General features: G+C 45.5%; 1 protein-coding gene across 1 annotated transcript; it reads left to right on the forward strand.

The window, feature by feature from the left end:
- The first annotated feature begins 9,019 nt into the window (after positions 1 to 9,019).
- Positions 9,020 to 24,257, forward strand: IRF4 (interferon regulatory factor 4). The gene is made up of 9 exons (XM_071736555.1): positions 9,020 to 9,192; positions 10,724 to 11,025; positions 11,542 to 11,728; positions 12,490 to 12,578; positions 13,146 to 13,287; positions 14,868 to 14,975; positions 16,242 to 16,595; positions 20,380 to 20,492; positions 22,420 to 24,257. Exons 2-9 carry the CDS (start codon positions 10,822 to 10,824, stop codon positions 22,561 to 22,563), a joined length of 1,341 nt encoding a protein of 446 aa, XP_071592656.1. The 5' UTR covers positions 9,020 to 9,192; positions 10,724 to 10,821; the 3' UTR covers positions 22,564 to 24,257.
- The last annotated feature ends 1,170 nt before the right edge of the window (positions 24,258 to 25,427 follow it).

Here is a 25,427-nt window from a genome sequence, read left to right on the forward strand (position 1 = left end):
ATTTTTCTTCTCCCTAAACTTCACTGAGTCCTAAAGATTATTCTCCTGACAAGGCCATCACTGGTTGTGGTACTACAATTGCCACTGCCCTCCCTTACATGCTGATGCCAAAAGCTGCTGTGATCTGGAGTGGAGAAAGGTAGGAGGAGATGTAATAACATTTTGGTACTAGAGTTTCACATATATATAGAGAGAGACATCTCCAAAAGCAGAAAGCAGACAGGTCTCTTTTTTTCTGAAATGGCCACTTCACAATGTTGTGAAGTTTTCTCCTGCCTTGTGGCAACATTTCAGCTCTTGTGCATTTTCCCTTAATTTTAGTAATTTTAAATTTCATCACCTAGGTGTTTGCTTGCCCTTTGCAGATTGTGGTATACTCTCAGCATCTTTGGAAATAAGGCTTTAGAAGCACAGTGCTGCTGGGCTTGCCACTGAAGGGGAAGCATCCCTGAGCCTCCCTCTGCAAGGTTTTGCTGGCCATGGGGGAGAAGGTTTGCCCCTCACCTGCCCCTTGGTAGCCTACTATTTGGAGAGAACCTGTGTCTCCAGCTTTCACCTCTTCCCTTTCAGGTCTACATGTGGCCAGTTTCTGCAAGTTTCTACAACCCGGGGTGAACCCTGGGAAGTCCCGATTCAACCTCCTTGTTCCACCTGGTCCCGTGCCTGGGGATCAAGCGTCAGTGAGGAGGAGAAGCCTGGTTATGCTGCCCCTTCCACCCTGCTCCATGGTACAGAAAACACATGCCAGAGGTTCTCCAGGCAGAAAGCTACTGACATTGCAAAAGGGATAAATTACTCTTGAGCAATTTGTTAAAACTTTGTAGTGTCAGGCAGACTCCACACTTCCTTCCATTCCCTCTTGTTTATAAATAAAGGCACCGGGTGGACTGTAACACAAATGTCCCAGTTGTCACAGGACTGCAGAAGGATGATTTCCCCCCTGCAAGAGCTTGCACCTTGCCTACAGCAGCTGGTCTGTTGAGGAGTTTGTACTGCCCCATGATCCAAGTTCTGGAGCTGATGGTAGGGAGAATCCAGTGGTTCATCTGGCACCATGCTTCAAAGCAACTTTTGGCTGCATTTGTCAATACAGCTAATGAAGGTGTTCCATGATTCTGAAAGCTTTCAGAAAGCATTCACTGATTTGTGTACGTGCTAGGCTGATCATTGACAGCAGGGGAAATTCTGACTGGACGTACTTGTTATCCCCCACTCTTGCTCTCCACCGAAATCCTTGTTTACAAAGACTTGTTTCTTTTTAAATCATTCCTCTGCACATCTAATAGGGCTGACTCGCTTTTTTTTCACAGTGAAATACCACTGCACATTCATTTAGGGCTTGCATGTGCTCCCTCAAGATCACAGCCAAACTTGCATTGGGCTTCTGTGAATGACAAGTCAGGTCCCTCCTCAACAGGAAAACACAGGTGAGTTATTTGTGTTGCTGACTAAGGGAGAGCAATTAAGAAGTGGATTTTTTTTTTTCTTTAAATAATTTACATTACAGCCCCGCTTACTCACTGAATATTTTTCCTTTGGGACTGAGAGTTCCTCTTCTGTCTATCAAAAAGAAGGTAACAAACTGCTAGACCATTGCCACTACCTCCTTCTCACAGCCATTTACATCTCATGCCCATCTGCTCAATAAGTCCAGGCTGAGGATTTACCCTCACTAATCAAGACAGGATGAAACCACAACATATTTGAAATCATACAGGTCTCTAAATCATCTCCTCCCAAAAGGATGTATGTGCTACCAATAATTTCCACCCAACGATGACCACAGACAAAAACAGAGCCTCCCCATTTCTCTAAAGGAGGGAAATCTCAGTGGCAGCCACATCTATAGTTTTTGTGAACCTTTCCAAAACTCCATCCCTTCTGAGTCCTTTGTGCTATCATTGAAATTTCTGCTTTGTTTTTCATAGAGATGCTCCAATTCAAAAAGGACAGAAAACCCAGATAGTCTTGTATTTAACATAAAATTGTAGTAGCCAGAGGGAGCAGAATGTGCAACTCATGCACTGTATAGACCTTGTGGATTTTTATGTTCAGGGTTTAGATTTCAGTGATTTTTCTTCTTAGATCATCCTAATTGCTTCCCTCTCTAAGTCATTTACTGATTTAACTGGGGTCCTTGCAGCTTACTGTCTTTGAAGTGGAATCTCAGCCCCAAAATAGACAGAACCAAGTTGATCTTTTGAACCCAGGAAATTATGTGGGTTTGAACTTTGATACAAATGGACCTAAGCACAATACTTATATTATGATGGTCTGAAAGAAGTTGCAGCAAAAGTTGTCACATTTGCAGACTCTCCCTGGCTATGGGGCTCTCACAACATGATGGGAGGTCCAACAGTTGGGTTGACATCCACCAACAGACCCTTGAGCAGGCCAAAATGTGCCAGGAATCAACCAGTGCCAGTCAGTGCTCCCCAGATCCCTGGAAATTTGCTTCTTCCTTGCTGGAGGAAAGGACTCAAGGGAGCGATCCCAGAGAGTCCCAGCCCAGCCCATACACCCAGCTGGCAGCCCCCTCATCTCAATTTTTGCCCCACCCCCACCCAACAGCTGTCCCAGCCCTCTCTCTGCATGTCATGCACTCTGGAAATGCACTCCAAAAAGGTTTTTTTTTCCAAGGGCATGAATTCAGGCTTTCCCTTGTTCTTCACTGTAAGAAATCATATTTGGATTGGGTACCACCTTTCAAGTTGTCCTGTTTCTCCATGCCACTGAGGTATCATGCCCAGCTTGATTTCACTTCTGTGATCAAGATGTAATAAAGGATTTTGTCAGCAATACTCACGTTCAGGATGTCTTCAGTCAAATGCAGCATGTAAATTGTATCAATGGGCAATGCCCTGAGGACAGAACATGCCTAAGGAAATTTGGCCAGGAGGGTTAATGGTCTGAAATCTAACCTCCTTTCCACCCCATCTTGTAACTCCCCACAAAGAAGGTTGGATATGATTAGAAAGAAAGGTATTCCTATGCTTTGGATTTAGAAAATAAAATGTAGTGTGAAAATGACTGGCATGTTACTTCGGGGAGCAGAGGACATGCAGCCACACTGTGCCCCACATGGCTGGCAAAGGGCCACAGTTTCCTTACCTCTGTCCCATCAGTGCCAGGCAGTTCTCCACAGCTGCCCTGCAGGGGTGTGAGTCTCAAATTACTTGAGGTAGGGGAGAGGTTGTGCTCAGCACCTCCTGGACAGCACCAGAACATGAGGCAGAGCTGGCTGATTAGTTTACTGGAGATCATTAGAAGAGAAATATTTTTGCACTTAAAATCAAGCAAACCAGAAAGCACCAAAATAAAAGTTAATAAAATATTCTGCCTAGGGTAAGTTCTTAAAGCTTTGGGAACAGAATTCAAAAAGATTTTTTTTCCTTTTTTTTCCCTGTTCTGTGAAACACAGTGCATATAAGGTTTTGAGTTTTCATACAAAAACTGAACAGATTTTAAAAATTTCTTTTCTAAAACAGAAAAAGTTCTCTATTCTTTTTCAGAAGTAGTCAAGAAAACGATTTGGCTTTTGTCTCAATCGGCTCTCCATGGCTGAAGTTTTTTCCTTAGTTGTATATTTTAAATTCTTGCAGCAATGCATCATTTTCAGCTTTATGTTTTTATCTTAGGGGCCAGAACCCTTCCCCGGCTTCCTCAGGACAGGTTCTCTCTCCAAAACTTTCTGGAGAGACTGGTACTTACTATTATTTAACACAACACATCCTAAAGAATGGAAATGGTCACACCAGGTGAGGGACCATGCTCACTGGAGAGATGGTCAGTGTGATGCTCATCTCCCCAAGGAGATTGCTCCCTCCCTCACCTGAACTCAAGAGGGGTTGAAGAGCTGGAAGAGAGGTGAAGGTCATCAACACATCAGCTGCTCAGACCATGACAGCAAGCAATATGCAATGATTGCTGATGAATCAAACACACTATTTCAAGACAAAGTGAGCATATTCTTAGCAAATACATTTATATTTCTATTACAAATTTTCAGAAATTCACTGTGTTAAGTGATGGCAACAACACTTTCATTATTTTTTATTTAAAAACTACTTACAGGTTTTTTTCCCTTCTTTTTATTTTTTTTCCAAGTTTTTCAGATTTTTTTTTTAGAGAAATAACTGCTGCTGGCTTATTAAAGTGGCTGAACTAGCATAGGTGGAGCTGCTTTGGGGAGACAGGATGGAGGGACAACACTATCTGGAAGCAGAATGGAAAAGGATGCTGCTCTGGTGTAAGCTGCTACATTTCAGATCCCACCTCGGCATACAGTAAGCTCAATTCATTGCTCATTCAGAAAAAAAAAAATCCTTTTATTTGTCATGTTGATGATTTGATTTACAACACTAATTGCTCACATATTGTCATTTCCTCAGCTTAATGGAATCATCAAGTTCTTGTGTCCAGCACAAACAGTACAGCAGAGTTGTTCTGAAGTTTCATGAAATTTCACCTTGTCTTGCTTGAGCTTCTGTTGATCCAGAGTTGCCTTATAGTTTTTCAAGGAGTGCAGAGAGAGCTTTTAAAAGACTTTTTAGCAAAACTGGAATTGTTACCAGCATCCTGCAAAATGCAGGCGAGTGTGTGTGCAGACACACAAAATCCAGGGGTTTTCTCCCTTACAAAATTAAGCATCTAGAGCACCTCAAGTGTAAAGCCCATTTCTCCCATTAGTTTTAGCCTAGAAATGTTCATGCTCTGTGGTTCCAGATGGCCTACAACAAGCAGTTTGGGCACTGGAGCAGTACCCAAGTCATGTCCTTCAGCACTCTTCTTTATGCCTCTGGCTTCCCATAGGAAAATCCCTTCTTTACCATTCATTCATTCTTTACCTGCACTCTCTCAGGGCACTTGGCATTTTCACTGGATGGCAGTGGTATTTAGTAATTACCTCTTATATCTGCAATAGAAACAAATATGTGTCAGATGCCCTCCAGCAGCTTTCGTCCTCAAAGATACACAATCTTTGAATGGTTATTTCCAAGCCATATGTCTTTTCACACATATTCTGCATACTGAAAAAAATAGTCCATAAATCTGAACAAGGTATTCCTCATTTCACAAATCTGTCCATTAGACACACTCTGCTTGTATCTCCTTCTCCAGCCAGTGTGGGAAGGACTGGAAAGGGCTCCTTGCTGCTTGTGTGCCATATTAGTTGGATGCACATGCCCATCTTTTCTCTTGAAAGGAAAGCTGCAGGATATTGCACGTGTTAGGCCACGTGGTGAAAGGCTATTTTAATACCAGGCACAGTCTGATGTACAGAGGCATGAAAACAGCCTTAAAAAAGGTGGTTTGAAATATTCTTGGCTACAAAGTAGAGGGGAAGTACATGAAAAGAAAACAAAATGTTCACCAAATCCACCCGAACAACCACAACTGGACCTTAAGGCTTTTCTGCTTAAAAAGACACAGCCACACTCACTGGTTTGCTTTATTTACAACAGTTTAAAATGACTGTGCAATTAGTAATATGGAAGGTACATGATAGACTAATACTGTTTCTGGGGTTGCTATTTTAAATGCAGGAACAGCTAATACCCTCCCAAAATCAAAAGGGAGCACTTCATGATATCCAAAATTACCACAACAGAGGTTGCTGAAAATGGCCTGTTGTGACTGGTGCTAGATTGCTTGTAGAGCAGGTGCTTTGCTGTAGTAAATCAAAGTAATTGGGAGCCTTCCTCCAATTTCCATAGTGCCATCGATGCCACCCACGAAGGTGTTTCTGCAGCAAAAGTGACTTGTGAACTCAGATCTGTGCCTCAGGGCTGTTGGCTGAAGTATGGGGTTGCAAGGCTTTATTAGTGTTGCTTCTTGAGGTCTGAGTTGTGCTGCTGCCCAGTGGAGGGCATCACCTCACAGTCATTTGCAAACCAGGGATTTTGGGGGTGGCTACAGTCAGCTGTGGGCTTTTCAAACCACTTTTAGGGGCTTAGTTCACTTCTGGAAGTCCATTTGCTGATGTCAAGGACTTCAGCATGAGTTTTCCTGGATTCCTAAAAACCCTGGTCAGGACCTTCACCCAGAGGAGAGCTGGAGGAGCTTGCTGGCTTCATCACTCCTGCTCACCAGTGGATCTGCTCTGGCCTGCAGCAAGTGCATGGGGGTCCAGAGCTTTACTGTCCACCACAATCTGCTGTCACAAGCACATTCCCACCAGAGCCACGGGCAGATGGATGCCCAGTGCAACCAGGGCATCCCTCCTACCCTTGGGTGGGAGCAGTGCAAGGGAGTTGGGAGCCTCTTGCTCCCCTTCTTCCTCTGCACAGAGGAGGAGGAACTCCCCCTGCGTGTGTGCCTGAGGGGATTTTGCTGTCTCCAGTGTGTGGAGAGCCCCTGAACAATCAGCAATTCTCAGAGGGCCTCTGCTGCCAGATATATGGCCTCTAGCATGATTCTGGCAGGTCTCTCTGACTTTGCATCCAGGAGAAAAAGGGCACTCTTCTTGAAGGAAAGAAGACTCCTGAGTGCAAGAGGGTTTAATGTACGTGCCCTTTGTCTCAGCATTGCACCTCCCTGTGGAGACCCATTTCAGAGAGCCCCCAGCAACTGGTCTGGGCTGGCACCTCCCTTTGATTTTCTGCCTTGGGTGCAATTCCCAGGTGAGTCAGCTGGGACTTGAGAAGGGTCTGGTGAAAGCAGAAGCCAGCTTTCTAGGTGCTGAGGGCTTGCAAACGACTGTTGAGAAGAAACAGTCACTTTTCCTGGCATGCCTTTAGTCAGTGTGACCTTCAGAGTGTGAAAACCAGGGGCCCCAGCAGTGACTGCCGTGGTTAAACAGCAGCAAGAGCATTTTTACAAGACGACTTCGATTTGGTCACTGACACAGAAAACTTCCATGAAGGCGGGTGGGGCTTGTGGGTAAGGTTTGAAGGGTCAGGCTCTCGCAATGCTGTGGAAATGACTAGAAAAAAGATTTTTTTTCTCTCACAGGCTTGAGATGCTTTAAGTGTTCAGATCACCAGCAAGGTGGGTTAGGGAGGAATCGTCTCTTCACATATGTAAAAAACACCCAACAAAAGTTTATCTACACTCTGCTGCAGCATGAAATGCAGACACTGCAGCTGCGTTATTGATCAGTTTTCTACTTTACAGACTGAAACGGTGGTCTTGAATTTTTTTTTGCCATCTTTGCCCTGACATCCAGAAATCATGAGTAACAAAGTCTGCAAAACTAGTGAGATTACCATGTCTTAGTCATGAGAAGACTTATTTGCAAAGAACCAATGTGCATGTAGGGTTCTGGCTTTAAGCATTACCTCTAAAATTTAGGGGATAGCTTTCTAATAGAGTTTTTGCAGCTCAAAGACAGCAATCAGCTACCCGGCCAAATAACTTCCCACATACGTATTGTCTGGGTTTTTTATGATTGATTTGGTCTTCTTTTAAAGACTTCTGAATGCATAACTTACCTCTCTAGCTACACATGAATTTCTTTGAACAACTATTTTTTTCCAAATATTCTCCAGCATGAGGAAGATTAGGTTTTTTCCCCTGAAGGGTTTGTTACAATGCAGATCAATCTGCATGCTTCCCACAGCCCCAGAAGTTGTCTTAAAAGCTGCAAAAGAGAGAAGACATTAGAAGTGTTCAGTTTACAGTGATGCATTCAAAATTTTTTTATATATACTTAATGAAATCACAGTTGGTCCCCTGTGTGGCACATGCTCTTTCCCCTAGGAATCAAAACTGGATTTTCGGAAAGCCTTTCAGATGTCTTTTGGTAAAACTGTGGTTGCTTGTCTTGATTTATGGTGGCAGTCACCTTCAATCTCAGAGATGCATTTTAACGTTCTGAAGGTGGTGCTTTAACTCATGACTAGAAAGATTTCAGATGGGTGCTGCCAATTCTTTTTTTTAGAGGATGAATTGTGTGTTATAAACCTGCCACCTAAAAATGCCTGCACTTCACCATTCTCCTTCAAAACGTGGCGATAATTACATCTAAATTTCAGAAGATGGCGGTCAAGATTTGCAGTTAATACCCTAAACTCCGCGTGTACCCAGTGCACCCGCTGCCTGCCAGCAAAGGGCGCGATGACTGTTTTTTGAGGTTTTTTTGTTTTTTTATCTGATACGTTACATCAGAAAGGATGTGGATGTGTGCTGGAGACGTTGAAACAGAACAACAAGAAAGTGTCGTGGCATGAAACACGTCTTTGAAACCCGAAAGGCGGTAAGAAAGTCTTTCGTGCAAGCCCAGACCTCGCTCCTTCATCCCTACTGCTCTTACCACCTTAGTGCAGGGGGCTCCTCAAACAGGCGAGCGAATGAGGTCCCACCACCCAGCCCCGGCTCCGGTGCCGGTGCTTAAAGCGGTGTCTTCCCGGGGAATCATTCCCTGCGCCCAGCGGGGCGGGAGCCGCTCCTGCTCGGGAGCTGGCAGGTAACCCCGGCTCCGGCTGCTGCCGCCCCGTCGGGGCTCGCTGTCTGCGGGGCCCGGCGCTGCTGCTGCCCACTCACCTCGCCCCCCATTTCACTCCTTACGGGCTGCAAAGTACGGAGCAGCCTCCCGGGGAACAGCCCGAGCCCCAAAACCTCCGTCTCGCCCTCGCCTCGGAGGAATAGTTTCTCATTCCTCTTCGCGATCCCAGCTCGGATGCCCGGACAAAACCGTGTTGGGCCGCAGGGGGGGTGCGGGCAGGGGGTACTGGCCCCGGGCGCGGCGTGGGTGGGTGGGCGGATGCCCCCGCTATCTCCCCGAGCCGCCGGGGGCTCCGGTCGGCGCCGTCTAACACGTTTCTGGTGGGTGTAGCTAGCTGGATCTTTTACAGTAAAAGCCTCCTGGCTATCATAGGTAGGAGTTTCCCCATCCTATTTATGTATATGTGTCTGCATAGATTTAAAAAAAAAAACAAAACAACCCACCGCGAACGCAGAGAGGGCACCGGGCTGCACACCCTCCCGCCCCCCCCGCTCCCCGCGGGGCGTGTTTACCAGCAATGGGGATGTGTCACTGCCTCAGATGTTTTCCAGCTCGCAAAGTCCCTGCTCCCCTCCGCCGGCTCCACCTCCGGGCCGGGGCCCGCCTCCCCCCCCCCCTCCCGGACAGGACGCCCTCCATCATATAAAGAAACTTTCCGGTGCTGTCGGCCCAGTGGCAGTGTGCCCCGTCTTAGCGGCATCCCCGGCTGCCGGCGGTCTCAGCCCGCTCTCAGCGCCGTGACAGAGGTAAGCGGCGGCATCAGAGCCCTCCCAGCCCCCTTCCAGCCCCACCGAATCTCCCCTTAGCCCGCCGGCCGCTGCAGTGCTCCGCTCGCCCACCCGCGCAGAGCTGCCCCGCGGCGGGACCCGACGGGCAAGAGAGGGAGTTTGGGATGAGCAGTGCAGACACCTCGGTTTCCTCCCGTCTGAGCTTTTCCTGGTGCTGCCGGCACTTGAGTGAGCCTTTTGGCTTTTTTTTTTTTTTTTTTTTTTTTTAATGGTTTAATTTTCCCTCCCTTAATTTAGAGCGAAAAAAATTACACTCGCCGCATTAACTACTCCCGTGGTGAAAGCGCGCACCGTCCAGTTTCGCTGCCCTGGGAAGGGTCGCGGGAAGGGGTGGGCGGTGGGATTCACTTCATGCTCTGACTAAGGAGGGAAAAAGGACATTCTGGGGGTCTCTGCACGGTCCAGGGGGAGACCCGCGGCCCTGGCTGAGAAGCTGAGGGAACGGCTTTGGTATGCGGGGAGGATGCTGTAGCCCGAGGAGGGGTGTGTAAGGGGTGCCTATCTGCCCCCAATAATGTGCACCTGTCTGACAAGGATCTCTGAAGGTCTCCCTGTGTCTAGGGGAAAAGACTGTGGGTGAGGAATCACTTCTTAATTGGATCTAGTGGTGGTGTGAGGGGGGGAACAACCAAGCAAATCACCAAACTGAACTTTGGGGCATTCAAGCACTTTTTCAGCCCAGGGAGGCAAACCTGGTGCCAGGTGCCCGTAACTGGTGTCAGTGCCCTCATGTTAGGACCTTTGCAGCTGGTACCCATCGCTTCAAAGCTGCACCTCTGTGTGTAGCCAGGGCTCTGAGGGTCTGGCTGCAAGCTCCCATGTCCCTCATGCCAGGCTTTGTAGGTTGGTGTCTTTCCACTTTTAGGTTTTTGGAATGTATAGATCTGAATGTTAATATATATATGCGTGTTGGGAGCAGTTGGAGGTTTGCGTAGGACCTCGTGTTCAAGCACGTCTTGCTTAAGTGAGCTTGTGAAGACTGTTTTGGTGTTATGGTGAGATACTGTATAAATCATCAGTATGTGTGAAGCCCTCCAAATTTTGTGCATGTGTCTAACATTACATATGCCCACTGTCAAATGCGGATACATTTTAATGCAATTTTTTCCTTTGTTTTTTTTGGTTAAAAAGTGAAAATGAGGTTGAACTCTGAGCAGGACAGGGTTTGCACCTTAAGTCACTCGCAACGAAAAATTCACCAACCCATGTATGTTCATGCAAAACAGTGTCGGGACAAGGGGGAAGTCTGTCGAAGTCTGCAGCACGAGTGGTGCCTGGGGAGGGCTGTGGGGGGCTGTGCCTGGTTTCCTGAGGCTCTGTACCGTGTTTCCCGGGCTCCCCAGGGCCCCCCTGCACACCGTAGCTGCCGTTTCGTGTGATGCATGTGTCACCGGGGACTGCTGGTGGGGCTCTACGCGGGGACTTCATCCAACGCCTGACCTACAGGTTTTCCTCTCCCCCCTCCTGTCCTTCCCTCCTTCCTCCGCAGCCCTCCCCCAGAGAGCTGGTGGTTGCACGTGTGTGTGGAGAGGTGGGCTTGGTGAAGCATCCCTAAAAATCCCCCACCTGACCCCCGAGGCGAGTGGCATGAACTTGGAGTCGGGCGAGTGCGGGATGAGCTCAGTGAGCTGCGGCAACGGGAAACTCCGGCAGTGGCTGATCGACCAGATAGACAGTGGCAAGTACCCGGGGCTGGTGTGGGAGAATGATGAGAAGAGCATCTTCCGTATCCCCTGGAAGCATGCTGGCAAGCAGGACTACAACCGTGAGGAGGATGCTGCCCTCTTCAAGGTAGGACTCAGCCTGGGATTTGGGACGTGGGACGCTCTTGGAACAACATGGGTGCCCAGAGGCTCTGCGGTGGTGGCCCCTCATCATTCCATACTTGCCACCTGCCTCTGCAGGCTGGCTCCGATGGGTGCCCATGGCCAACAGCTGCTTGCCTGGTGGCCCTGGTTGTGCCCCTGTGTCCCCTGTGTTTGAGGGATGAGACCGCCCGCCCTTCCTCACTTCTCTGTGTGGAGCTGAATGCTTTTGAGACTGTAGTACAATCTATTTCCACATTTGTCTTGGATAATTTTCTCCCTTTCCTTGTGTCTGCTGAACTTTCTTTCCTACCTTACTATGCTGCTTTTTTCTCAACCTAAATATGTAGGAAGTTAACTTACACACATAGAAGTACAAATAGCACATGTGCTGTTTCAAGCATTGTGGACTCATACCTTGTAGCTGATTCTTTTTTTCTTTTTTCTTTTTTCTTTGTTTTTTTTTTTTCTTTGTTCTTTTGATTATCTGAAATGTTTCCAGGCCTGGGCTCTTTTTAAAGGAAAGTTCAGAGAGGGCATTGATAAACCAGATCCCCCTACCTGGAAGACAAGATTAAGGTGTGCTCTGAACAAGAGCAATGACTTTGAAGAACTGGTGGAGAGAAGCCAGCTGGACATCTCAGATCCCTATAAAGTGTACAGAATAGTGCCAGAAGGTGCTAAAAAAGGTAAAGCTTCTCAAATTCACCATGTAATTGGGTGTGAATGTGTCTCATTGTAACCACATGAGGACTGAAGTGTGCTTTTCTGTAATGGCCATGCAGTCTTTTAAGGAGTAAAAAGACAGGGCTCAAGTGCAGCTTGTTCTGCTGACTTTAGAGGCTGCTCCTATGGGAGGAATGCTGGTGTTTGAGTCACAGCATTGAAAGGGAGACCTTGCAGAAGATGCAGTCAGGCACCCTGTACATCTCTGGAGGAATTGCTCTTCTAGCTGGAGCGTCCACCTTGCCAATGTAGTGAGAGCCAAGCAAGTGGCTAGAGGAAGAGGCAAAAAATAAACCAAAACAAAGCAAAACAAAACTAAATGAAAAAAAAAAAAATTCTCACTGGGTCTATGTTTTGAATACAGGAAAGAACAGAAATGTTTTGAGCTAGACAGTAGGTAACTGCTGTGGTGGGAACAGCTGGGAATAAGACAGGGTTTGCAGCAAGTAAAGGGTTGGCTGGGTCCAGGGAGTGGGTCATGGCACAGTGGGTACAGCTGGGTTGCGCTTTTCCCTGGGGCACTGGGGAGCCCAGCAGGATGGGCTGCCTCCTGGAGTTGCCTTCAGGGAGGGCTGAGAATACTGTCCCAAACTGGCACTAGAGAGCATTTTAGTCCTATGCTTGTTCAAAGGCAGGTTGTACAGATTTGTCTTCGATGTGCCAATTTCAAATTTCCTTAGGATGTGCTTGACAGCATTTATTATCATCCCTTTGGTGAACACAGGTGCAAAACAGATCAGTATGGAGGAACAACCATTAGTGGTGAACCATCACTTTGCACTAACGTCTCCTTACAATTCACTACCATCCCAGGTATGACAGAAGTTACACATTTTGCTTGGTGCTTGTACATTGAGCAGCATCGTTTCTGTGCTATGTGCTATGCCTGTCTTTGCTGGTCTGTCTCTCTTTTCAAGAAACTTCATTATGAAAACTGGTAAATCAAGAGGAAACTTTTCTAATGTCATATTAGGCCACAGGGCAGTTGATTTCTCTTGGTGTTGTTTTTCCTTGAGTAACAGCTCTGTGCTGTTGAGCGCTAGATATTAGTGAGCTGCTGTTCTGCTGTTCTGTTGATGTGAGCACCAGATTATAAACACCCACTGAAGCCTTGCTCTTCCCAGCAGACATTTCCCAGCAAAGCTTTGACTGTCTTTTGTTATTCCACCCTTCTCATTATTAACACCCAGTGGTGAGAAATTCATTTGAAAGCCTCATTGGTGGTGGTGCTGATGTGCCATTCGTGTAGTCTGGGCAATGCTTAGACCTCCATGGGCTTTGGCAGTGAAAATCAAGGAACTGAAATGTGAAAGCTGACGCAACATCTAGAATTAATTTTCACAGCTGCCTAGTAAAAGACTATCTTGTTCAATCAAATAGGTACCAAACTACATGGTGCCTCATGAACGGAACTGGAGGGAGTTTGCTCCGGAGCAGCCGCATCCCGACATCCCGTACCAGTGTGCCAGTGTCCCCTTTGCAGCTCGCAGTCATCACTGGCAGGGGCCTGGCTGTGAAAATGGTAAGATGCATCCATTTAGGGTTTCTTGCTGAGGTTGGTCACCTAGGGGGACCACAGATTTCAGGTTTCTTATTCGTGGCTTTCTCTGGAAGTAAAAGAAGTGGCCAGAGAGGAGTGCTTGGCTGCCTTCATAGAGAGCCCCGAGGCCCACAGTAAGAGCCTTTGTCCTGGCTCTTGCTTTTGCTGACACCATGCGTGTGGTGTTTGGGCTATGCAGTCCTCTAAGTTGATATAAGTCAGCCCCTAAAAGTTCTCAGCTGTCTCGAAAACCCTGGGCAATTAAGAAGGCATGCAACCCCTCCCCCCAGAAAAAAACCCTTAGCTGGGAACATGTGTTCTTTAGCTTTGCTTTCTGATTTTGGACCTTTGGAGGCACACATCAGTGAGGTTTTCCCTCAAGCCTTGTGGATTAGAATGGCATTTCCCCGAGAGAAAAGCTGAAATTAATACTAGATTTTAGTGCTGTGGCAGTGGGACAAGATGTCATGAATTGAAGCTCTCTTGGGGTTGGTACAGAAGAAAGAGAATAAAGAGGCATTCCCTTCCCCAAAGATCTCACAGTACCAGAGTCTAATACAATTATGGCTCTATATCCTTAGGAAAAACCCTGAACTGTGAAAATTGGCAGTGCGGGGGATAAAGAGAAAAGAAACTGTGTTCTGTAGACCTTGCAGGGGAACTCACCTGAGGAATTTTGCTTTGTGAGGAGAAGCAGCTAAATCAGAAGGGCAGGAAAAGATGGGAAACAAGAAAAAACATTTTAGAGCAGACGCTGCGTTTTCAGAGGACGGTTTGCGAAAGGTTTTGGTGCAGACAAACTTCTGTCTCTTTGGGTCTGCTAAAAAATGCTCTGAACTCTGCAACTTCTGCTGGTAGAGTATTGGAATTACTAGGCAGAATCCTTTGCTTTTAATTGATCTGTTTGCTAGTGAAAAATCAAGGTAGCAAGACTTCTCCAAGAGATATGGGTGTTTTGTATCTGTATCACTCCAGCTGCTGGTTGTGATGGGTTCTGCCTTTGGGGAAGGTGGCATGTGCATGTCTGCAAGTCACTTGCATCACCCCCCCCTGAGACTTTCACTGACATTAAGAAACAGGAAAATGTCAATTGCCCCTGTTATAAACCATTTACTGATGGGCATCTCTTGGAACAGTAGTCCTGCTAATAAAACCCTAAGAATTTCCTACTGCACAATTTTCTTTACCTGGGTTTTAAACAACGTTAATTCCAGCTTTGTTGTTATACCTGTAGTAAAATTCCTTACATGAAGTGGATTCTTTTATGCAGTCAACTTTTAGCAGCACTATAACTTAGGTTAAAACGTAATTTATTTCCATAATCAAACACACTAGGGGGAATACTGAAATACTAAGGGAGAATTTTATGAAGACCCAAATAAAAATACAGTCCAAGTAACGTTGACAGAGATTGGGAAAGCTGGCATGCTTGGAAAAAAATGGAAAATAAGACTTCTTTAGGAACAGAGGGGAAGAAAATCTCTCATTGCTGTGGTCTCTGCCTGAACATTTCTTCTTTTAGGATTTAGGCAGCTGTCACTAACTTCTGCTTATAAAAACAGGTTGCCAGGTGACAGGAACCTTTTATGCATGTGCCCCTCCTGAGTCCCAGACTCCTGGTATCCCGATTGAGCCAAGCATAAGGTCTGGTGAAGCCCTCGCCCTGTCAGGTAAGGCCTGTAACCCCTCGGGTTTTGACAAGAGACTCCCACTTCTGACTTCTCTCCTCTCTGACGAAAAGAAATAAAAAAGAAACCTCTTTAATGAATGAATTTGGTGTATGAACTTAAGCTTCTGTTTTCCAGGATACTTAGGCAGCCCCAGTCCCCAGCTTCAAGGGGTGGAGGTGGTTAAAGTTAATGAAAGTGCTTTGGTGTTTCAAGGTGTTAATGCTGGGATGCCTCACAGAGCTGCCAAATCAGGCCTTCCCTTGGGGGGGGGGGGTGTTGAAATTTTTTTGGGTTGTCAGTGAAATCACTCAAGTGTTTCTTTTGTGAGGAGCCCCCACAAAAGCTGGTGTTACGTGGGTACCTTGCTGTGCTCCTGCTTATGCTGTCTGGCTTTGCTCTGCTTCATTTTACCTGGTGAAAAAAAAAGGCATTTGGGAAAGAAAAGGAAAGTTGTTTCAGCCAGGTTTGCAAACTTCCAAATGCTGGGTGATACTTACTGAATAAGTCTGGAAAAAGGTGTGGAAATGTGCTTTTCACAGAAAGAAGGGGAAAATCTGTAATGTGGTGCTGGGCATGTTTCTTGAGTGGGGTTGTTCTCCGGAATCAGTCTGTAGATATATATGTGTGTGTGTGTGTGTTTGTGTACACACATGTAAACATGTTATTTATACATGCTTATATTTATATATACAGATATTTATATTCAGTACTATGTGAATTCTTAGGGGTCAGCCATGTTGACTGAATGGCCATTGGAAATTAAAGCTGAGGGTTTCAGATACAGCCCTGTTGGAGCTGGAGCCAGCAGTCCCTTCTGTTCAGGCATCTGAGTGCAGCTTTGCAGGTCTCCTGTGCAGAATCCTCTTTTATACAAAATCTGGGGACAAACACAGCTTCTTCCTGATTAAATCTGAGGACGTGTACTGAGCCAGTGGGTTTAATTGTGACATGAACTTGGAAAACGGGCAGCGAGTTTTTGTGTGCAGACTTTTCCTTTTAAATGGAAATGTGAAGTTTGAGGACCTTATTTCCAACCTAGTGAGAGACCATTAATGCTACCTTTCCCCAAAAGTTTTACTATTTATTTTTAGATGCTTTTTGCTAATGAGAACCTATCTTCTGTGTGATGAGTGACCACCAGGCTCAAAAATCTCATACAAAGTTTCCTCTTGGCTTTAGTACAGATCTGAAACATAAAACACTTGTATTAATGCATCACATGATTTGGTTTTTTTGTTTGTTTGTTTTTTGTTTTCGTGCTTGTAGATTGTCGTCTCCATATCTGCTTATATTACCGTGAAATACTGGTAAAGGAGGTGACAACTTCTAGTCCTGAAGGTTGTACGATATCCCACGGCCAAAGTTACGAGGTCAGCAGCCTGGAGCAAGTTATCTTCCCTTATCCAGAGGATAATGGCCAGAGGAAGAACATAGAAAAACTACTGAGCCACCTGGAACGAGGAGTAATACTGCGGATGGCACCTGATGGCCTCTACGCCAAGAGACTTTGCCAGAGCAGGATCTACTGGGATGGGCCTCTGGCACACTGTAGTGGCAGACCCAACAAGCTGGAGAGGGACCAAACATGCAAGCTCTTTGATACTCAGCAGTTTTTAGCAGGTAATTCCCACTATGGCTTTGATACTGTTTCCAGAGATGCCACCCAGTCATGCTCCACATCAGCTTAAAGGAAGCACTCTTTTTGTGCTGCCTTACAAGTTGCAGTAAGAATTATTTTTCACTTCTTCCTCTGGGCAAGTGCAGTCAAGGTGTAGTTGACTCCTGAAATTTGAATAACCCTGTCAAATTCTGCTCTCTGTGCACATTCAATGCCCCGGTACAAGCCAGCAAGAGTGAACTGATGCTTGGCTGCTGGCACCCCAAACCTCATGTCTCTTTAAGAAGCGTAAGGATGAACCAAACAAAATAGGTTTTCCATGTATTAAGTGACAGAGGAAAGCAGATCTTGATCTTGAATCTGCTGGTGTAAGTCCTGGGAAGATCTCTGTTCTGCCTGACCCAGAACAAGCCTGAGATCTTGCTCAGAGTATACCAATATTAGCATGGATTTCAATAGCAAGCCTTCCGTAGCAATTCTGTTCCAGTATTTAAAAGATATTTGGGGGTCAAAAAGGATTTTGTAAGGAGCTTACAGGTTGCTCTAAGCCAGGAGGTGCATTATCTCTCCAGGACAGTGTGAGAAGGTGTCATTTTGCACAGGGCACATCAGTACAGAGGGGGCCAGAGCCCCCTTCAAGACACTGCTTTCTCCTTCCAGCCCATGGAGGGAAGGGGCAGAGCCTCAGCCCTGCTTCCCAGCACTTCTGAGCAGTTAGTGGGAGGAAAGCTGTCCATCCAGAGAAACTGGTGGGAGCTGGTTGATGTTGCAGAGAACTTGGGCAGCAGGGATATGTTGCCCCTCTTTTTGAGTTGTGTGGCACCGCTACAGGTGAATGGAGTGTGTTTGGTGTGTTTTCCCATTAGAACAGGGCATCAGCACTGACATGGGTCTATTAGGAGGATAAGGCCTTGCAAAACTGAAAAAAAGAGAAAATCATGCCAAACTTAAAACAAGAGCTTTAGCCTGATTTGTATTCCCAGGCTGGTGCACCACCCTAGTGAAATGGTCAAGCGAGAAATGCATTTAAAGAGAGGAATCTCCTAATAATGTGCAAATTGACAGTTAGAAAGGGGAATTTGAGGTCAGGGTATTGGGTTGGGCTTCAGTCATGTGCTAATTTAAAGATGTATCATTCTGCCTCTGATTATGGTTTTGGAAATCCCTTTCCCTTTTCTCAGGTGTTTTTTTTTAGATGTACTCTGGGTTCTTCCAAACGGTTGACAGATCATCTCTTTTTAGATGCTTAACCCCAAAGATAAGCTCAAGCAATAGTTATTTTTTCCCCCTCCTGTATTACTTACGCACCAATGCCTGTGCAAACCCAAGCATGTGGTTGAAGTCATAGTCTGTGGTGTGTGAGAAATGGGATTTTGCATGTGTTGATGTTCAGATAGGTTTGTAAGTGACTTGCCATGGGCATATCACATCTGCATGTTGACTGAATGTACTGATGTCCCAGGCTTCAGGTGAGCTTGGGGATTCCCAGAGCTTCCATGGGAAGAGGTGCAGAAGACCTCTATCAGGAGAGGAAATATTGGACAGCAGAAAAAGGGGCAGAAGCAGAACTTGTATGGATTGCAGCTATTAGGATCCCCTTGAGGAGCTGGACCTTACAATTTAAACTATGCCAGAGCATTGAGGCCTGTGTTGAGCAGCCTGTACTCTTGAAAAGGCAAAAATCAGAAAGCATGGGAATGGGGAGTGCTGTGCAGCAAAACGCAGTAAATTGGGCTGAGTGGAGAGTAGGAGGATAGGGGAAGAGAATTTGGAGGCATGAGGGTGGCAGCCAGGGGAGTGTTGCCTTGGCAGAAAGAGGGATGACTGGAGCTGGAGTGGCAGATGGGAAAGGTTTGGGGAGACACATGGGGAGCCCTGAGGTGCAGGAGCACACATTTGTCCTGGAATGGGAGATGGAGCAAGCAGAGGGTTTTGGAGAAGCTCAAGCCTTGATTATCCTGAGGGTGGGAAATAAAGGGTTTTCTTTCTGTGTCGCAGGCTGCTGGATGGTTCTCCCACAGGTACTTAGGATTTGGAGAACTGCAGAGGAAAGAGGAAGGTGGCAGGCATTCCCCATTAGTAGTACAGCTCTGGTCTGGCCTAGGGGTCATCCTGCCTGATCCTGTGGCAGCATGGAGGGAAGCAGGATCCTGTAGAAAATCTCTCTTCTCTCCTGGCATACATCCAAAATGTTCACAGTGTTTTTCAGTGGTTTTTAGGGGACAGCTTAAGTGTTTTTTTTTCTCTCAGGACAACTGTGCTTTATTCTGTTGTTGTAGTGAATTGCAGGTTTTTACTCTAACAAATGACCCTCCCAGTAAGACCAGTCCCAAGCCAGGGTTGTGACAATATTGTGGTAGTCACTGAAATCACACCATGGTCTGAAAAGGTTGCAGTTAGAGTGGAAATGGCAGGAGTGTATTTTGGGAAAAGGTGCTTTTGTCATGCTGAGTTTGAAGACCCTCCTTTCCTGTGTAGCACGGGATGCATCATTATAAGACATTGGGTTTAATATTTTTCCAGGATACATGAATAGTTTAAATGAATATGAAATCTTTAACAATCAGCTATGTAGAAGTACTTCCCATAACACTCTTTAGCCAGGATATTGTGTTAGATGGAATTTTCTTTTTTTTTTGTGGAAGGCAATTCAGCGTCCACAATCCAACATAGTGGTTTTGGCCCAAGTGGAAATCCTTCCTCACTGTATTTCATAGGGGACAGTTTGACTATTGGAATAATTGTATAATTTGACATTTTTCCTTTTGGGCAAGGACACAGGAGTGCAGAAGATACAGGCCCTTTTGCTGGCTTGGTGTGTGGCTTAAATAAAGTTCTTCATCTTCCCCTGCCTCTGCATTCCCTCTGTAGGCACAGTGATGACAGTGGCTCCATGGCTGAATTCTGTGCTTGGCAGTACTTGGAGTCCTGGGCTCCACTGAGTTTGAGTGTTGCTGTTGGACATCTGCTTGAGTGGATCGTGGGTACCACTAGCATCTGCTCCAGGATCTGCTGCTGTTGAGGCCCAGTAGAAATGCTGATTGGAAGGCATCCTGATTTGTGCTTATGAAATGACTTGTGAGGCCAGGCTAGTAGAAAATTTGCAGAATTATAAGTAGCTTGATCTGTGGGGAAGTCTCCAAGCTCAGTGTCTTCTCCTGACCTTTTGTCATTCTCACCTGGATTTACTTCATCTTTTCCAACTCTTTGGAGCTCAGCCATCCACAAAGTCTTTCTTACTGGCCTATACTGGGTACGTATACTGGCCTATACTGGTACTGGCACAGAGTTAATTTTCTTTGTAGTGATGCTATGGTTTGGATTTGTGATTTAAAAAGTGCTGATAGCACAGGGATGTTTTAGCAAATGCTGAACAGTGCTCACACAGGCTTTCTCACTCTGCCACTACAGTAAGTAGGCAGGGGTGGATAAGATTCTGGGCAGGGACACAGGACAGCTGACCCAAGTTAACCAGAGGGGTATTCCCTGCTGTACGACCTTGTGGAAAAAACCTGGGAGGAGAATTTTCCAGAGGTTGCTGTTGCTTGGGGACTGACTGGGCATCAGTCAGCTGGTGGTGAACTTTTTGCATCCCCTGTTTTTCTTTTTTTGTCTTTTTTGTTTGTTTTAACCTATTAAACTGTCTTTCTCTCAACTCACAGGTTTTCTTACTTATGCCCTTCTGATTTCCTCCTCCATAACAATGGCAGGAACAAGTGGGTGGATGTGTGTGACTTACCTGCCTTCTAGGGTTAACCCACAACACATCCCTTTCTTTCTTCCCAGAGCTGCAAACCTTTTCTCACCATGGACGCCCACTGCCAAGATACCAGGTTGCTCTGTGCTTTGGGGAGGAATTTCCAGATCCACAGAGGCAGAGGAAACTAATTACAGCCCATGTAAGTAGGACTGCTGCCTTACCTAAAAGAAACATATTCCTTGGAGGATATGAATCTGCCAGTCAGGCTTTTCTGCCTTGTGTAGGGTGTGAGGAAGGGAAGAAATTCTTGAAAATGCAGCACTATTCAGATGGGGGTTGAATCCTCAGATCTGTAGGGGACTGACTGGTAGCTGTCAGTAGGACAGAACACCTGATTTACCTCTCTGTGGAACATCAGATTGCAAGTCCCCTCAAAAACTAAAGCTGAAAAATACCCTGGAAGATTTGGGATGTGATGTTATTGCTGTCGTGGTTGCGCAGCTCCTTGGGCAACCACAGTGGTGCAGGATGTGATGCTTTCACAACCCCTGCACCAGAAAGTGCTTCATGATCCCATCCTGCATCTCAGGGACCTCAGCCCTCAATGGGGTATAGGGACTGGCTTTGGGGCTAAGGCAGCAGGCAAGCTCAGAGGCTGATTGACCACAGTTCACACACATTCAAAGCTTGTGTTTCAGGATGCTATCTGAGAGAGGGTAATGACAGAGACTGAGACCAGGTACTTTCTAAATTGACTGTACTGGCCCATAAAACCACAGGAGAGGTAATAATGCACACGTTAGAAGCATGCTTAGCCTATTGCATCCTTGGGAAGAAAAATGATGTCTCTTAATTTTTTGAAAGCCCCTTTGGTAGTAGCATGGGTCCCAAGTCAGCATTTTGTCATAAGCTATGACCTCTCCTTAGCTGTGTAGCTTTCATACTACCCCACTGCTGCTTAGCAGGTCTCTGGGGTGGAAGGTGGGAAGCTCACAAATCCATCCATCCCTCCTTTCTATCTCTTCTCCATCCCCCTTCTCTATCTCCTATTCTTTTCTGTAAGCCTGTACCTCCTGCTTTTCCCAGAGCTTTTCTTCCCTCTTATTAGTTACTTCTCAACTTCTTGGGCTCTACCACCCCACCAAATAGGAGCCCCAGGAGCTGTCTCACCTACTCTGCTGCCTTCCTGTCTCCCCCACAGTGGGACTGGGGGTGCTTAACTGCCTCTGATATCAATGAGAGGAAGAAAAAGGGGATCTGTGAGGCTGCTCCAAGCAGTGATGCCTTATGGCTTTCTCCTTTCCCAGGGGGGGAGACCCACAGACAGCATATTTTTCCTCTGAAATGGTACCCGTGTCTTCAAGTGGAGGGGCTGGCTGACCAGCAGGGGAGGGTTGTGGAAGGAGTTGTCCAAGCTCCTGAGAGTAAGGAGAGCTTCAAATGTTTGTTCTCAGTGTGCAGCTTTAAATATTTAAGCCCAAATCTCTGAGGGAAATGGCAGTTTCTGAAGAGGCAGAAGTGAAGGCAGTGTTAAATCATACAAATCCTTCTTGGTGACAGATTCCAATTCCAACAGATTCCTCCTCAGAGTCCAAATGAGCAGAAACAAGAGTAACCTTGGCTTTAGATTGAAGTCTACCTCAGTCTACCCGAGGGCCCCAGCATTTCAAGTAAAGTCCTCAAAGGTCTTTGCAGTGCAGACAAGTGTGTGCATTTGAGCAAGTTGAGTGGCCACAGACATGTCTGCCCTGCAGGCATTGCTCACACCCAGGGGCTGGCTGAGGGGCTGCAGTCACTAATGCATCACTTCTGTCACTGCTACATGTCCTAAAGGAAGGCTGTGGAGGTAAGGGGGCTGTGTGGTTGGCAAGGCACTTGGTAGTACAACAGGTAAGCCTCAGCGTAAAACAGAGCAGTGAGACCACTAAAATCTTCCCATTCTGGTAGGAACTGTTTTGCCCTGCCTTTTTTTGATTTTTTTTGTTTTGTTTTGGTTTTGGTTTTTTTGTTTGTTTGTTTTTTGTTTGTTTGTTTTGTTTTGTTTTACTTAAAATCACTGTAAATAACCAAGATGAGGACCATGAAATTTTGTCGCATGTCTGATTAACATTTTGTCTGTTCTTAAGGTTGAACCGATGTTTGCCAGGCAGCTGTATTACTTTGCTCAACAAAACAGTGGACATCTTCTGAGAGGCTATGATTTACCAGAACTTGTGACTAGTCCAGAGGATTATCACAGATCTATTCGCCATTCCTCTATTCAAGAATAAAATCTCCAGAAATTGTGTTCTTAAAGGCACTGTAAAGATTATGCAGAGTGGAGGAGCAGATCTGGGTCGCAATTTGGAGATCCACACCACAGCTGGATGTGTTCAGGGGTTCAATGATAGGAAAGTGAACGAGGACAATCATGTTGTGTGACACAAATGACAGGTCTTCAACATTTGGATGCTAGATCTCACATAGGTTCCAGTGTCACTGAGAATATCTCAAAACTGACGAAATGATTGATATGTTTACGTTTGCTTAATGTTCTTCTTGGGGTTTGAGGACTGATTCTTACCGAAGTCTGAAATCCAGAGTTTACACTGTTACATTTGCAGGGCTATTTATTTTGGATTACTGATCTCAGGGAAGGTACATAAATTTGTGGTGTTCCCGATTTGAAACTGTAGCTACTATAGTTGGGTAGCAAACGTAGATGTTTTATTGACAACAGCAAACACATGCAAGTGGTTATAAATTTAGATTCATATGTGTGATGCCTATATTCTTGTATAGAATATTTCAGTGTATTTTTTAAAAACAACCCAAGTCTTCAGAGACGTATTTTTTTAATGCCTGACTGACATTTGTCCTGACAATTAATTTTGTTGCTGCCACTGTTATTATTGGATTAGCCCCCAAAATAGCAGTTTTTAAGGTGATGTGTTTATGGTACTGCTTTAGGAAAAGTGACCGTTCAGCTCATATTACCTGTGGATTTAGTGGATTAACCACTAAAATACTAGAGTCCCAAAAAGCAGGTTTAAAAATAAATTACATTTTACTTATTATTGAAAGCTACTATGCATTCTATATATCTATATATACGTATGCATTAGAGTGAAGTTGGCAGACCTTGAAAATAGCTCAGAGATGTTTCTGCTGTCCCTTTTTTTGATGTCACACGTGAGCCAGGTTAAAATGACTAGTGCCTCTGACTTGTTCAGAGCCAGCTCTGCTTGTTGTGGGCGCTCACAGCTTCCAGTGGTATTGAAATGAATGTGAAGGGAGAGGTCAAGAAGAGAAACATTTGGCCTCCCATATTAAGACAGCCAAGGAAATAACTTGCTTTAATGTTTGTTTTCAAAAATTTTACAGAAGTATAATTTGATGCAATTTGCAGCTTTTAATGGTAGGGTGCTGTAATACAGATGAAGAGGTCTGTTGAGTATGCGTGCCAGTGAAATTTCCACACTGTGTGATCTAACTAGCTTTAACTCCACAACATGATCTTGCTATGTTTAACAGACATGCTTCACTCGAATTTCTAAAGGAGGAAGAAGAACTGGTACTTGGTCTAGCAGCAGATTTGTGTTCTAGGGACTCTGAATTTATACATCTTAAAGATGCATGCTCTTTTGGGGTATATTATCCCCCTCCTTCTCCACAGTGCCAAGTAAAATTAACAAATCATTTTTACTTTTGTGTTCTTTGTTACTTGGAGTGTTTTTTTATGGCTTAAAGATTTTCATAGAGACCTCTTTCTTAGATATTAAAAGCACTTGTCTAGGAGACCTTCAGAGCTTCTGCATATGTTTTTGGCCTGTGCGTACGTTTTACTGAAAGAGACTTTTGTGTTCAAACTGAACAGGTACAATGCAAGTATTCGATATGTTTTTCACTTTTTTCTAGTAGTCATTGCTTCATATGCTCATTGCTTCTGCTCACATCTTAGAATAAAGTCCTTATTCTCTACCAACTCAATTTGTATGTGTTGCTTTCAGTAGAGGGGCAAATCCAACGGGCTCAGTTCTGCACTGCAAACCTGGGCAGCCACTGCTGGCTAAGTCTATGGGGAACTGGGTTTTAAGCCAAAAGTACAGGGAAAGGTCAAAAGGTAAGGATTGTTTCTTACGAAAATGTCTGTGCTATTAACTGTGGTTAGAAAAAAGGAAAACATGGAGGTTGCCCTTTATTTGGCTGTTGGTTTCCTGGGCCACGGATGCTGCAGCAGAGCCCCGCTGCTGGGGATCTGGCACTGCCCCATGCCTGAGGCTCTGCCTCTGCCCCAGTGGGGCCTCTGGGGCTGGGGACTGGGCTGGTATCCCCCTGCCTGTCCCAGTGCTGGGGACCCTCTGGCTTTCTGGGCTAGCAGCTGGAGCTGGAGGTGGTGGTTACCGGTTGCTGTGATTTCCAGAGTGCTTTCAAACGAGAAAAGCTGGTAATGAGTGAAAAGGAGGATGAAAAGTGAACTAAAATAGTGATCTTAGGAGTGAATTTCATCGGGCAGCTCATCTACTGGAAATCAGGGTCCTGAGAAGGGTCCTTGATTGCCTTTGTTTATGGACAGGCCAAGGTGTGAACAGTAGTCAGGAGATTTGTGAAGTGCCTGACAGTGGGGGAGACATTTTTTCTTTTTGTGGAGGCTCCTGTTGGCTATCAAGGTACATCATAATTCTTGGCTTTGGAACGAGATTTTGATTATTTTCCTTGAAGAAGCATGATGTAAAGCCAGCAGCTATGAAGAAGGATGAAGAAGAGGACTGTCTATGTTCTGCCCAAACACAGCTTTCCTAGTTTGAATGCAGAGGGGTGCAGATGAAAGTGTTATTTTAACCAAGTTAGGAGTTTGAGATATTTCGCATGGAGGGATGGGGCAGGGGGAAGAGTGGAAGGGAAATCAAGCTGTTGATATGTACCAGAAATTATTTTTCATGTGAAGACTTTAAAGCTACTTTTGACTTTTGTGACAATCTCTTTCTGTTCAAAATAACTAACAGATATGTAAAGTGGAAAAAACCAAAGCAAAACCAAACCAAACATGAAAATACCCTGAAAACATTTTCTCCCGGTAGGATCTTTTCTACAGTCACTGTGTGAAAGCATTTGAAGTACTTCCTACTTCTGCTAACTTCTGTTTATACTTTCT

This window comes from Heliangelus exortis, chromosome 2 (genome assembly GCF_036169615.1).
Source record: "Heliangelus exortis chromosome 2, bHelExo1.hap1, whole genome shotgun sequence".
Classification (NCBI taxonomy): Eukaryota; Metazoa; Chordata; class Aves; order Apodiformes; family Trochilidae; genus Heliangelus; species Heliangelus exortis.

Coding starts and splice junctions, on each gene's coding strand:
- IRF4 (XM_071736555.1), top strand. CDS start 10,822: ATGAACTTGGAGTCGGGCGAGTGCGGGATGAGCTCAGTGAGCTGCGGC. Junction 12,579..13,145: donor ACAATTCACTACCATCCCAG/GTATGACAGAAG, acceptor TCAATCAAATAG/GTACCAAACTACATGGTGCC. Junction 20,493..22,419: donor GGAAACTAATTACAGCCCAT/GTAAGTAGGACT, acceptor TCTGTTCTTAAG/GTTGAACCGATGTTTGCCAG.